This window comes from Triplophysa dalaica, chromosome 21, assembly GCF_015846415.1.
Source record: "Triplophysa dalaica isolate WHDGS20190420 chromosome 21, ASM1584641v1, whole genome shotgun sequence".
Taxonomy (NCBI): domain Eukaryota; kingdom Metazoa; phylum Chordata; class Actinopteri; order Cypriniformes; family Nemacheilidae; genus Triplophysa; species Triplophysa dalaica.
In genome coordinates this window covers 3555111-3570715 of record NC_079562.1, presented here as the reverse complement: position 1 = coordinate 3570715, position 15605 = coordinate 3555111, and the positions used below count along the sequence as shown (strand labels likewise).

The 15605-nt window shown below is 37.7% G+C and overlaps 1 protein-coding gene across 2 annotated transcripts; it reads right to left on the bottom strand.

Annotated features, from left to right (window-relative positions):
• Positions 1-63: 63 nt before the first annotated feature.
• Positions 64-15030, bottom strand: dennd6aa (DENN/MADD domain containing 6Aa). Of its 2 annotated transcripts, none has more exons than XM_056735176.1 (19): positions 14689-15030; positions 13534-13572; positions 13395-13437; positions 9803-9915; positions 8710-8790; positions 7587-7692; positions 6219-6298; positions 6063-6122; positions 5904-5959; positions 5541-5663; positions 5126-5221; positions 4156-4250; positions 3638-3703; positions 3466-3530; positions 3300-3389; positions 3118-3171; positions 2924-3033; positions 2661-2838; positions 64-2442 (listed from the first exon to the last, which is right to left on the bottom strand). In XM_056735176.1, the coding sequence occupies exons 1-19, from the start codon at positions 14896-14898 to the stop codon at positions 2311-2313; spliced, it is 1797 nt and encodes a 598-aa protein (XP_056591154.1). In that variant the 5' UTR covers positions 14899-15030; the 3' UTR covers positions 64-2310. The 2 variants fall into 2 exon arrangements, with proteins under 2 accessions (XP_056591154.1, XP_056591156.1); XM_056735178.1 differs by having other exon boundaries at positions 3638-3700.
• Positions 15031-15605: the final 575 nt, after the last annotated feature.

The following is a 15605-nucleotide window of genomic DNA, read 5'->3' as shown; positions in this document are numbered from 1 at the left end:
TGTAAAAGTATTAGAGCTAAAACCAGTATGTTTCAAAATAAAGAGATTTGTGCATAACACGGCTCCATTATTAACATTTATTTACAATTAGAAAAAAATAAACTTGTTCTTCATGAGGGTAACAGAATAATGGAATACATTCAGGAAGGGCTGTTGTACAGAACGCGTTACAGACGTTTATAATGTCGTTAATCAAAAACAGTGGTTAAGGATTTAATAGAAAAATATTGTCTATGCCAAAATAACAAATGGTTTGTTTCCTATAGTTACATAAAAATACTTCACAATAAGGTTCCATTCATTAACATGATGTATGAACTAACCTGAACGAACAATGAGAAATATATTTTTACAAGATTTATAAATCTTTGTTAATGTTAACAAATACCATTACAATTGTTATTGTGCATTAACTCATGTTACCAGATATTACATAAATGATCAAATTAACATTAACAAACATGAATAAATCCTGATTATTAATGCTGTATTCATTGTTAGTTAAAGTTAACTGTGGTTGAACATCAGCATGAACACAAATCATAATTTTCCATGGATATCATTCTATAACATTACCACAGCAACACATTACACATTCTGTACAATGACAACCAATAGAAATGACCAAGATCAAAAATACAGCCATACCAAAATCTCTATCAGTATAACAAACAGGCATTGTGTCAAAAGCATGTTGTTATTTGCGCATTATCAGAATAAACGTTATAAAATTCAAGCATGTTAAAATATGTTTGTTCTTTAAATATAAAACATAAATGGTTGCCCAACAACCAGTTTTATCACAGGTTTACACCAGCATTACACTACTGATCATTAATGAAAAGGAAACAGGACAGCTTTGTTTGAAATAGTCTATCTGTAAGGCGTTCTAACCGCTCATCATCTTTGACATTATTACACTTAACCACACGTTACACATTCTGCTGATAAAGCATTAGCATGAAAACTGTGTAAATGACTCTGTTAGATGTACACAGAAGTGTGACGGTCTTTGGTCGTTTCTGCATTTGTCTTTAGCTGCAGGCACAAAGCTTCACATGTCCGACTGATTCATTATCCTTTACATGAAATGTGGTGTAAGACAGAAAATATGTATATTTATAATTTGTGGTTTGTTTAAATATCGTCTTCTGACACACTTGACAGGTAAAGTGCATAAAGCAGCAGTATGATGAGATTTCATCCTGTCAAATGACATTACAGCATCGCTACTCTCAATATAACACACACTTAGCCCAAACATTTCAGAAGACGTAAAAAGTAGGACGCACCACATTCAAGCCAGTGTAAGAAAAGCTGAAACCACAACAGTGTCATTCTGAAAGGCTGTCAATGATTTGCGGATAAATGAAGACCAGAAACCCCGTGCCGCAGGTTTGCATGGCCGCTGCAGGGTCAAGATGTGAAAACTAAACAAGTTCTTTCTGTTCAAGGAGCGAGTGATCTTTCTTGTCAAATGAAAGATTTTTCTTTCTGTTATTAGTCAGTTAAAAAACATTAAATACAATTAAAATGTGAGAAATCAGTTGATCAATTTCATGGCATACTGCCAGAAACCTGCAATAATTGACCTTTTCCAGACAAAACGCATTTGCATTATTGTCTCCGTAAGCATCTCATGGGTTAATAGTGTTTTTTTGTTTGTTTTTGTAAAGGGAATGTACTCAAAATAAAATGTCTGCCTGTTATTGCAATACACCCATGAGTTCTCATTGAAACATGTCCAGACCAGATTTCACCCCAAATCAAAGCACTTGCTGCCTAAGGACTCCTTAAGACCTGTTTCCTCTTTACAAATGTCTAATTCCATCTCTAATTGACAGAAACTAACCCTAAACAAACAGGCTTCTTTTTCTTTTAACAACTTAACATTTCTACTAATTCTTGATTTTGGGTGAAATTGTCTTTGATAAGCTTCACTTAAATAGATTAAAGTGGAAACTTTCTTCCTTCAGGATCTCTTTTCTTTTCCACCGCAAGGGTCCACGATTCTGTTTCATGACCTTTAGAACGTCCTTAGCAACTTCATGTTTAAAAATGAAAGGGAACGTCCACCTCACACAGTGAGACTTACAGTATAAAGCATGTGTCATTTCTGCTAGCGTTGCTCCCTCTCAACCCGAGCCGTCATCTGTGCGGTTTAGACATTCGAGTCCATGGCAACAAATGCACATGGCTGAAGTGCAGCATAAATTCATCACGTTCTGCCACTCACGTGTGGAAGGAGGTGTTTGTGTCTGTTAACCATATGTAGGTCACAGTCTGGACTGTTTGAGTGTCAGCTAAGGGTCAAGGGCTCGGAGGTTTATGCAAGATGCCCTGCAGGTCTTCCGGAAGCGAGAGGATGATGGTGTCGATGTGGGCCTGCAGTTGGCCAATAGTTCCTGGTTTTACAGGAAGTAGATCCCTCTCGGCCTGTGTCTTAGACAAGATAAAAGAGGCAAGCATTAAAAAGATATATAAAATGGCTCTCTATAATACTTGTTTCTGATAGGCCGGATCAACTTTCGCGCCTAATCACCCTCTCTGTGTTTATTCTGCTATAAGAAATGCATGGATGTACACCTTCCTTAAAACCATTAAACATCACCTGTAAACTTTAGCGTTACTAGCATCAACACAGAGAGTGAAATACTAACCAGTTTCTCCTTCAGTTTGAGCACCAGGTCAACAGTTTCAACCTCCGTGTGTTTCTGTATTCTCAGCTGTAGATCTTCCTCACAGAACGCCTCCAGATGAAGAGCTTCCAGCTTCTGTGTCATCTCTTTCCTGCGGTTCCTAAACCAGCCGTCAAAGTTTGGAGACCTCAAGAACTGCCTGAGAGAACAGACAATGTGGCTTATGAGTGGACATTAGGTTCTACTTTCAAGATGACAAAAGCGTTTGAGTTCAGATCCTGCACCTGTAGAGGCCGATCCAGTCTCCTTTGAGACGTGAGGTGAGCTGAGGTCCAGCTTTCTCCAGCGTCTTCATGAACTCCTCCTGAATGAACGGCCGCAGCTGAGGAGGACTCTGGCATACGAGACAAAACTATTTAACTTTACATTCATCTAATGTACACATTCAAATACAGAACGTTTCAAACCAATCTGGTACCTTCCAGGGAGAGATGGTCTTCTGTAGAGGCATCAGACTGGCCACGTAACGCTCCTGCAAACATTCACATAACACCTTTAGCATTAGCTTAGCATTTATGTCACTTTTTCTTTTCTTTTAGAGAACACTATACCATATGTGTCACACTATGGGTGATTTTGTATGCAAATACACATTGTTACCAGTGGTATGATGAAACTCTGTGTAAGCTCCAGGAAATATCGTCGCAGAATTGCATTCTGGGCCGCAGAGGGACGTTTCTGCTGAACCCCCTGATGTGAACCGCAAACATTATTAATATATGCAAAAGAATACACGTGTGCCAATATAAACCAGACAGAGATTGACCTTCTGGAGTTGTTTGATAATGTCCTCGTCTTTGTTCAGGAAAGGTTTATATGCACTATACACACCTGCGATGACAAGACAAGAATAATCTTTCGGTTATTTTGCTCAGAGAATGTTTCAGAGATCTACTCAGTATGAACAGTTTCTGATTATCTGTGACTGTGAGTCTCACCAGGTTTTGAGTCCAAAGTCTTTAGGTTCTTTAGTTTTTTCACCTTCATCTGTTTGGCCATCTCTGCTTTAAAAAATTATTTATAATTAAACAGTGGGCTGACTAAATAAAGACCTTTGGATGCTTAAAAAAAGCAGCTCCAGCTTTGTTTCACAATGAAATATGTCAAAATGCTTGTCAAAGCATTTCATGTGTCAAAAATGAACAAACATATTTATTCTATATTTATCCTGGAGCTTTTTTTAAGTCGATGAAGCTTAGGATAAAATTGTAAACTATAAATGAAGAGTTTGGTTCCAAAATGAGATAACTGTTTTCAAAATCATGTTTATGTTTGTTGTGTTTATTGTGTTAGTGAGATGTATTTATTTAGTTATTTTGGCTTAAATAAAAAAAGACCAACTTTGATTGATATTAATTGGAATGCTCAATTAAAAAAAACGTGATTTTATTTTTAAACAGAGTTATCTCATTTTGAAACCAAACTCTTCAAATGCAGTTAAATGTTTAAAATCAACCTGTTTGCTTCATGTCGCCAATGCGGATGATGTGCGGCCAGTGCTGGAGAGTTTTGGCAAAAAATGGATTTGTCACTCCTAAAATGACAGAAGGCCTAAAACACAAAAACACATAAATACAGAGTTAATAGAGACACATATTAACTTTCAGAGCACACATTTCCCGATTTAAGTCCAGAAACAACCTCATTCATTCATTAAGTCTTGTCTATCGTTCAATTACCCCACATTGAACTGAATCATCAATCATGTTCAATTTGTGTGTCAAACAAAAGAGAGTCTCTCATTTTAAAATACATATACTGTACTGTCCACTTTTACAGTAGTAAAATATACTTTTTACACTAGCGTTCAGTACAGGATAATCATTCACAAGAGCACAACATTGTAAAATTAAAGAAAACAAATTAATATTAAAAAGCATATTTAATTTTAAAAGATGGATTAAATGCATTGTATTTTGATAAATTGATATGAGAATAAGCTTTAAATAGAACCAGTTTTATCAGACGCACAGAAGTTAACTTTCAGTCTTTGTTTGGTTATAATAAAACAATTTATTTTGTACGTAATTTATATTAATATTTTATTTTTTTGCCAGACACCTAGTTGTTTGCAATTTCCTTAGTGTGCTTATACACAATAATAACAAACATTAGAGTAAATACACATACATAAATCCAAATGTAAATATTTGTCCTATTAATTATAAAGAGTGAAATGTAGATGTAAAAAATGCCAGAGGATTTAAGAGCATGAACAATCCTAAAATAAGTACTGTTCAGAATATTGCATATTAATTGTATTAAATTCAATTAAAACTTAAAAGTTATTAATTCTGTGCTGAGGTCTACCGGAAGTCAAGTGTGGGCCGCATAACGTTTGTCTATGTTTCTGCCACTGAAACCGTCTATAAGCTGGATTGTTTTTCTAGTATGTGAGAGAGATGGGAGCTGTCTAGCGTACTTACGGTGCTTGAGTCCTGGTGGTGTACTCCTTAAATTCACTGTCATGGATGGTAAAATACGGCCGAAAATCACTGCAGTAACGCAGAGGAGAGATACAGCTGCAGAGAGAGAAAGAGAGAGATGGTTTATTTTAAATAAGCATTAAAAGGGACACAAGTCAATGCCTGCTCTTCTGTAAGAACATTTGTTGCAACGACACTGAGTCCACCTTGAAGTAACGGTAGATTTGAACTAATGCATGTATATAACACACACTGTACAGCGTGTCATCAGATCTACACGGCTGTCAAGGTCATCCACAGGTTGACAAAAACATCAAACTTCCTGTGTTGCGTAAATGACATTAAAATAGAGCTTGCGCTAGATTGACTGACACAAAGTAATTTCAAATCAAATAATAAAGGAGTTTTGTACCACCTGACCAATGCCAAGACCGTCTCTGAAGATTCTGCTGGAGATGGCGCCATGACAACTAGAGCTTCACCGAGCAACACCAGCTCCCATAACATCTGAATATGAAAGAAGACGGGATAGAAGCACCTGCACACAATAAAGACAAAACACAAATGTCAAACAACAAAGTGGCATTGTGCCGATACTTTTATTTCAAGATTTCAACTGTTCCCTCATTTTGTATTTTTTGCCACACGACTTATGCACATGCACTTTTCTCAGCTCCCAGCAGGGTGCAGCAGACGACACATAATAATCAAAAACCAGTTCGACATGAAACCGAAGAGCCATTCACACTGTACTATAGGCACATTAAATGTGGCTTACCTAAAGAGATCCACTTCATGAACCGTCGGCAGAACAATGGACACCAGACTGTCACCCTGCAAAGCAAAGTGAGACTCGATTACAAGAGAGCAAGCTGACGTAACGGCCGATGAATATGACACATCGCCTACAGGCCTGGCAGAGTAATGACTCTCATACCGGTGCCGACAGAACAAGCTGTGAGGTTCCAGGCTTGTCGTAACACGTGGGGATGCGAAGCTATGGAGAACAGAAGAAGGTTTATGTTCAAGGTGTTTCTTTCAATGCCAAAGCTAGAATTAAAAAAAAATCACTGTGGAACGAAAAAGAACTCACCTTCATGACCACGCCCATGATGGGGAGCGTGAGAATCTTCCCAGGGCTCGGCGTGGGCCATCGGTCGATGTCGTTGCAAGCTTTTAAGAATGAATAAATAACAAATATTTATCGGTGAACAGCGGTCAACATTAAAACTGATTCATGTGATGCAGTTTTATATGTTACGATTATGAGCTGTATTTGCGTGTGTAAAACGTGTTGCCACAGCATTCTGGGCAGTTGCCAGGGTGTGGTAATACAATTCTGAGTGTCTGTTTGCACATCGCTATGTGGTTTGTAGGGTTTTCTGGTTGTTTGTGTACAAAATTAAAGGAACAGTTCACTCAAATATGAATTCTTTCACAGTTTACTCACCACATGCCATCTCTTTCAAAGACTTTCTTTCTTCAGTTGAACACAATCAAACAATTTTCCACTCTATTTGATCAATATTTATTGTAGCTCTGTGCACTACTGCTTTTTAGTCAGCGTGCAATTAAAAATGATAATACTAATATTTTTACACAACGTTGCAGTGATTATTATAAATGTTTTGTCCATGCACATCATTACTATTTGTGTAAAATTAATTTGCACTTGTAATCTTTAATCAAAAACATTAAGCTGCTCTGCCCCTTTAAACAACAACTCTTCTCTTCATGACGTAATGCCATGAAAAGAGGTAGGACTTTAGTGACCGTCCAATGTGTACCTTTAGTGGATGAGGCCAACTAACAATGATCCAATCAATTAGGGGAGAGCAACATGAAGTACCGCCCTACTTTCAGAAGCCATTTCACTCGGATGTACATCACGCACAGAGAAGTTTTGCAACTTATAATTCATGTTGACTTTAAAAGAGTCCACCTTAGAGTGAAAGTTCACCCAAAATGTTTTATTCCGTCATTATTTCAAACCGGCATGACTTTCTGTCTTCCACAGAACACAAAAAAAGATATTCTGAAGAAAATGGACAACCAAACAGTGCCGGCACCCATTCACTTTGTGTGGACAGAAAACCAGTGCAAGTGAATGAGTTCAGGTTACCAACATTCTTCAAAATATTTTCTTTCGTGAAGAAAGAAAGTCATGCAGGTTTGACATGACAAGAGTGGGAGTAAACAAACTTTAATATTTGGGTGAACTATCACTTTAAATCTAGATCTTTGTGTAGTGCCTACCGGGAAATACTGGGTGATTGACAGGGCGTTGGTGGTTGTCAGGATGTAGCTATGCTGGTTTTTATCGTGATGTTTTTTTGTTGGGATATAGCAGCTGACAGCTGTTCAGTGTGGTTTACTTTACATCTGAGATACAGTAAAATTGAACCCGCTTACTGGCAATATGAAGTATTATTAGTCTTTTCTTGATATTTCTGCGACTCACCGGCTTCTAAACACGGCTCTTGTTTCTCAAAGTACTCAGGGGCGATAAGCTTCAGAAGAGAGTGGAAGAATGTGACATACGGCAACTTGCTGACGAGGACCAGAGACTAGAAGAGACACATCACACAGGTCAAATAATAAAACACTTCACAACATCCCGAAGATCATTTTGATCAAAATACTGAGCACATTTCTGTCATTTCACAATGATTTAACATCTAAAGGGATGTCCGATACAATGTCAAAATTCAGACTTTTGTGTGATTTATTCCCTTAGAGCTCATGCCAAAGGCCATCAGATATCAAAAAGGGTTTGTCCCAACAACCTCAGAGCTAAATGAAGTGCAGTGTACCTCATCACTTAAAGGGATAGTTCATCCAAAATTGAAAATGTTGTAACTACGCTGATGTAATTTCATACCTGTATAAATTATTGAGAAGAAAATATTTGGAAGAATGTTAGTCATTTTCAGTTCCAGGACATCATTGACTACCATAGTAGGAACTACGAAGCATTAAATGATAGTCAAAGATGGTGCCTGATGACTCTTCCGAAATTCTCATGTACAATATTTTTTTCCTACTATGGTAGTGGATGATGTCCCAGAACTAAAATGTATATATCTTTGAAACAACCTGAGGGTGAGTAAATGATGATAGATTTTTCATTTTTGGATGAACTATCCCTTTAAAAAGACCCCAGACTGGGCTAAAGAAAGCTTTTGTTTGGGTGTTGAAACATGTCTTTAAATGTAACTAAAGGCTCCTGAAAAGCTCCAGGGCTCTCCAGTAATCTCGGTCTCTATTTTTAGGGTGTGAATAACTTTTGCTGGTGTAAGAGCAGAATCACACTTCTGGTTGCAGTCAGAGAATCAGTCGTCTGTGTTGAGACTTGTGCTGTGAGCTCTCAGCAACATTTTTGTTTCCAGGCAAAAACTCAAACCAAGCTGGGGAGGGGGATGATGATAAAGCACCCTAGGTTCTACAATACAGTGATTTTCCTACTTTATATAAGATATAATATATAAGGTGTGTGTGATGTGCCAGAATTTTTTTTATCAAATATCCCTTTAAACTAATCACTGATAGTTTTAAACACAATGAAGCAAGTGTCTCTGCATTACCTTCTGAAAGTAGCCTCTCTTCAGTGTCTTATCTCGCACCTGTCTGAAGTACACGTAGCCGTAGTAATAACCCTGATCTCTCTGCGGGACAGAGGTAAACATGTTCTCCATCAATACCAGCAAAACGCCAAACCTGAAAGATCTTGGTTATCCTTACAGTTTGATTATTATCAATGCTTTATTATAAATATATACCATACACATCACACATCAATAATGTTGTCATGCAGTCATCAATTGGTTGTGAGAGAAGAATGGAAACATTAAGAAATGTATATTCATTTTAGTCGACCTGCCTCAAAACACTATAAAATATGACAAGAAATTTACAAATAAAAATAACTCTGGATATTTTTGCTCAACAAACATTCATTATAATTGTCCTGGGGTGCGTATCCCATAGTTCCGTAGTTTCAGCATAGTTCAACGATTCAAGTATTTCCTGAAACCATCGTTCTAACGATCAATCGCAAACATCTCAAAGTTGCGTGGTTGGAACTACAGGTCTAGAGTTGTGGTTAAAAGCATAGTTCCTTATTATTATGACATGTGGACTTACACACATCACGCTTTTGAGCAAAGTAAGCAAGCAACATGTAGTGCATTCTATATCCATCCTTCTAAATATACAATTCAATTCGTTTGTCCAAAAAAATAGAAGCAATTTTCAAAAAGTGTGCACGCTTCTGGGTCTAAGTGCTCTAGGACCCTTAGGATTCCCATGGCGGAGTTACGTAGGAACACAATTAAATATTGTGAAGTAAACAATAGAGAGCATAAATACGATAACAAAAATAGTTTTTAGATACAGTGTACATGATTTACAGCAATAATTGATCTAAACTGATTAATTAGAAGACGGTTTTATTCACCAACTATGTGACGTCAAGTATGTTGTTGAACCAACATGGTTCAAAGGACAGAAGTACGACAAAGTTACTATGTTTTCGGGAAACAGTCGTGAGAAGCTAGTTAGGTTCCTCAAACGATGCATCGTACTATGGTGGTTAACCAGCAAGTTATGTTCGGGAAACGTACCCAGGTTAGTTTATACAGCACTAACAAGTTTTTGTAAAAATATCAGTATGGTGACCTTGAGACAGACAGGTGCATCCCGGTCGAAGTGGTCAAGGAAACATCCAAGAGAAGATTTTCTGTCCACAGCCTGTCTGAAACGAAAGCAGAACTGCGTGTCCCCCAGACAACCTGAGAACAAAACACATAGTCTTTCATTTCACTAGATGGTAAAAGGTGTGTACACAAGACAGATCACATCGTTTGTTATTTGCTTTTATTGCTAATGAAGGGACCGGTGCTGTGGCTTCACCTTACTTCAAATAAAAATACTTTTATGTGGTTTGACGAATATGTATCAATTATTATTCAGCATTATCTTATTTTAAATTGATGATTTAAGGACAATTAACACCGATCTTTTCTGATACAGAAAGTAGAGAATAATTCATGGTTTAAGTCTCTAATAAATGCTTAGGCTCTCTCTTCCTGTTAGGTCAGTGTGACTGTGAAAAGGGACTTCTTATCATCATGTTTAAAAACATCTTCTGTTAACGTAACACTCTACCCTTGAGGAGGTTGTGTATGTGTGATTGTATTGTTTCAGAAAAGTGAGAAAGAGTGGACAATCAGACAGACATAACGTTATGTTTTAATTCATATTATACTACATGCCTGTCATCTTTGATCGTCTATAGGACTATGTGTCCTGTCTCATGACTCCAGAATTGTTTGAGAGCTTTGTGTTCTTGTTTATCTTCTGATAACCAATCATGTGATTGTGAAATTATTCAATAGCGCTTACAGCTTAAGTGATGTCAGCCAAAAACAAAAGATGATTCAGAAAGTTATTACATTCTGGTGAAAGCTTACCAAATGAAAACAATTTTGTCTTTGGAAACACGAGAACTGAATCTTTGTAAATTAAGGAAAAGAATAAAGTCTATTTTGATTTCTTGTTGCCCTTAAAGGGAAATAAACATGGTTTACATCTATTATATGAGCAACCTTCCAGACAATATAATCCACATTTAACTGGAATAAGACAAAACCTAATGAAAGCAGGTTGAGTTAAATCTGTATATCTGTAGTTCAGACCCTGTCGCTCAGGTGCAAGTGAGGTCAGCTGTTGTTAGCGTGTTTGGATTTTATTTCGGCTTTGACATACAGTGATGTGTGGGCCGAATTGAACAGGGAACCTGTGAGTGTGAAACAGGATTAGCGGATCTATCTATAGGGCGTGACCAATGGATTACCCCATCCTCCTGCTTAACTCTTTCCTTAACATAACAGGGTTTATAAAAACAACATGCACACAACACAGGTTAAACACAAAACACAAATCTATGCATAAAAAAATATAAACAATTGTCAATAACGCTCGAGATAAAATGGTACAATAGAGCTCAGACCGTAAATTATGAATGTATAAGAGGTAAAATATACTAACCAATATAGTAACCAGTAATACATTTTTTGAATTTAATATTAAAGGGGTTATACGACACGGCTAAAACGAATATTATCCTTTGTTCTGGATGTAATGCAATGTGTATACACGATTTAAGGATCAAATACACTGTATTTTCCACATAGCGTGCATGTTTGTATCTCCTCTTTGCCCCACCTCTCTAAAACGCACTGATTTTTACAAAGCGAGGTGTGCTATGATTGGCAAGTTAGCCAGTGCGTAGTGATTGGTTGAATACTGCAAGCATGTGACAGAAAGGTAAATCCTCTTATTTGGAAAATCAGGTTCAAAGCAATTGTACTGACAGGAACGCCCTCCTTACTTGCATATAAAATTGGGCGGTCTTAGTCAAATCATACCATGCACTGACGTATATTTGTGGGGGTGTTTATTCGAGGCGTTTCAGGCAGGTCTGGGTGAGCATTCACTTTTAGATAGAATGCATCTTTTGGTCATTTGATCATTTTTTGCAATTTTATGTGTCTAATACATGTACATGTACATAACACATAACTTATAACACACCAAAGACACAGAAAAACACATATTTGCGACATATAGTCGCCTTTAGTGTGACTAGACTACAAATTTGCTAATAAACTTAATTTACCAAACAGTCATTAATAAGTGTCAAAAAAAAATAGTACCACAAACATGTGAAATGGTTCAAACTAATGAAAAGTGACATGTTCTGTATATGCGTATAAAAAAGTCCTTCTTATTCCCTCTACAGTGTGCAGTATAAATGACATCTAGCTTTGCATACACAGAGTCTCATCCATCATCAGATAAAGACATTCACCGCCTGAGTCACATTATTAAACACAAGTGAAACAAATTAGTTATTGGCCGAATTGCTGTGGAGAGAGTGAATAGCACATCACAACAGACGCACTTCTGCTAATCTGATGGGGTGGAAGGAACTCTGTTGCCACAGCAACCTGCATGCCATTCCCGCAGCATGAGCGGATGGCATCACGCACAGCATGAGAGAAGAGATGTCCGTATGTCCGACCAGACACACAGACATCCTCAGAAACCGTCAGAGGGTACACACAGACGGGACGAATTATCGATTGAAAACATGAGCTGGTGATGTCATGAGAGAGGGACCGATATATAAAGAATGTGAGTATATCAGGTTCAGAAAAATATAGCACCGTTATCTTCAACCAGTTATACGATAAAAGAGACACGAGATGCATCAACTATTTCACACCAGCTTCAATGAATCAGATTTCAGATCAGACTCGGTTTCATCAGTTTGTAAAACACGATACACAGTCACGTGGTGTCATTTCTGCTTTCAACACGATATGTTACATCCCACTGCTCATCATGCATTGTACTGTATCTCTGACAACTGAAGCGAACAGAATGATGAGTTTGTTCCCCTCACACACCAGGTTCTCTCGTTTCAGAAAGACGAGAACTGTGATCAATATCACACCAGAAAATTATACTAGAGCACTAAAGCAATGAGTAAACGTCTCACACACCTACAATGTGAAGAAACAGGCCACTCTTATCATCCTCGATCCCAATTCCAACCCTTAGACACTGACATTGACTTTATTACCCAACAGTAGTAGTGTGAAGAAGAAAAAAAGATTGACGGCGTACGTCACCCCATTTACAAATGTGCCATTGTGGATATTGAGATACACAATGAACATCCATTAATAACTGTAACACAAGGAGAGAGAGGTCAGATTGTGTTCACATCCGCACAATGACTCTCTCTGAATGTGTAGGTGCCGTTTCTGTCTTTCCGCTGGAGAAAGAATGTTGAGGATTTATCCCACAAAGGTCATGTAGTACTCGTGAATTACATTCCACTACATGAAACCTTTATTACAGCAAAACACACACATATAAACTATACACAAGCCTTCTAGAAAATGTAATGTAACTGTGTAAGACGATAACGACAAGACTCTGAACTGCTTTACATAACACAAGATGCTTACCGAAGCTGAAAATGCTCATATCTATAAACCACACGGTTCTGATATCACAGAATACATTTCCGTGGCATCAGTTTATGACTGAGTGAAGACATAAGATTAGACTAGACTTTATCATCACAGTGATAAAGCTTGATCTTTGTGCATCTTATCTATTTGATTTTGTTTACAACATTTGCAGAAACTGCCACGGAAGTCACATCGAGGTTCATATATTGAGAAATGTTCTATACCTGAATTAGAGTCTGGGAATGACAGATAGCATATACTGGTTTTCTGAAATGAGAGAAATAGGCGAATATTCAATATACAGTCATCATACACTCTGGATTTAACGTCATTCATGGTGGTCATATCAGAAAGGTTTCTTACCTCTTTTTCACTGAGTTTGGAATGATGAGGATAGATCACCTGCAGTAGAGAAAATACAAGCCTATTAGAGCAGAGAAACTGTGACTTTTCTAACTGCATTTTCATCAAAAAGACAAAAGCCACAGATTACACATTAGAGTTACTGAGACAATTTTAAGATTTATTTACAGACAACCTGCTTGACCAATAAAAACAAAGCAGCTTGGAAATGTGCTTTTCTGTGGAACATTAGACATTATGGTTACTAACTATCAATTGATGCAGAGTGTAATATACAGTAATGTGACGGAAATCTGCTAAATCTTTTCATGTACAATTTCTCAGCTACACTAGTATGTGGGCAAACGTATTGGGAAGCCGCCTCTTAAAAACATATTTATCTATTCCAGTAAATGCAATCAAAAAACATATAAATGCTATTCTCATCTTTGTTGCAACAGTTTAGGAAGGACGTTATTTGTTGTTACATGACTGTAACCCTGTGTATAAGTTATTGATGGATTTGGGTAATGAACATTTGGCTCAAAGTTGTTCAGCTGTGTTCAAGACTTGCAGACCAGTCAAGTCCTTCCACAATAGAACCAATAATTTCTTGCTTTGTGCACAGCAGCGTTTTCATGTCAGTATAGAAAAAGGTCCAGCCAATACTGTTGCTATACAATTTAAGCACACAATTCTCTAGTCTAGAATATCATTGTGTACAAAAGCAATAAGATTTGTGATCATGGAAAATGAACTACATGATCATTAAAAGGGGGCATTTCAATACTTTTGTATTAAGTGTATTTGAGGCAGGTGGCTTTAAGAAAAAAAAGCCTCATTCAAACATGTAGATCATAATGCAATACAGTGCCAATAAACTTCTCAGTACACTGCCCTGTATAATAATAAAACTGCAATCATATCAAATATACTTTCGGGGTAAATTAACACAGTAAACCAGATCAGAAAACAGTACAGAAGGAACACAAGTGTTTGCCAGCAGTGCAAGGGACGTGGACGTAAACTCCGTGTTATACTTTGATGAGTCAACCATATTGTTAGCCACTGATGCTAGCAGGTTTCCCCTTCACTTCCATTCAGTTAGCCGGTTAGCAGGCCAGTTCACAGCTGTCAACCGAGGCGTACAAAATCAAACAACCCCGTGTCCCGTACCTCCACAGCCTGCCCGAGCTCCAGATCAAAGCCGACCACGCAGATGCAATGAAGCCAGGCGGAGAAACGGTCCCACGGCAGCAGCAGCGGCTCCGGTTCTTCTGCCGCCGGAGGCCCGTCGACGGGCATTTCCTCCGCCGGAGAAACTCTCAGCGTTTCTTCCGGCTCCTCCAGCTGCTCTTCCACCTCCTCAGACCCCTGGAAGGCCATGTCGTTGCGTCGGTTCGATTCCTTTGGGTTTGGACGCGGTTTATTGATAAAAGCTGGGGAAAGTTGAGCTGTAAATACAAACACGGCTAGGAGGAAGGGGCGGCGCTTGCGTGGAGAACACGTGCCTACGTCACACCTGACCTGAAGAAGCGCACATGCATTATTTTGATAGAAAATTGTATACTCTTTTTATTGTATGGACTATATAATTTTACTTGTTTGCAAAAAACATGAGACCACCCACCATTTTTATAAACCGCGAAACTGTTGTGCTATGAATAAAATAAACTTCTCAGTAATGTAAAACCAAAATGTTCTTAGACATTGCTGTGGAAGTTTTGTTGAAAGTAATTCAATGTAAGCATTAAATTATTCTTCCATCAGCTATACAGGACACTGCAGTATAGGTCCCCATATGCTGAAACAGCAAATATAATGAAGCTCTTCAACAAAAGAAATACGTATTTGCTTCAAATATGCTATAGATTAGATTATTAGATTAGATTGAATTTTATTGTCATTACACATATACAAGTACAGTGTAACGAAATGTAGTTTAGGTCTAACCAGAAGTGCAACAATAAGCAAGTGCAGGATATACAGTGTGAATAAATAGAGAATACAATATTAGGAAAAATACTATAGGCATGTACTATGAAAATACTTTACAGAAGGAATGTTCTATGAAAATATGACAGTCGGTATGT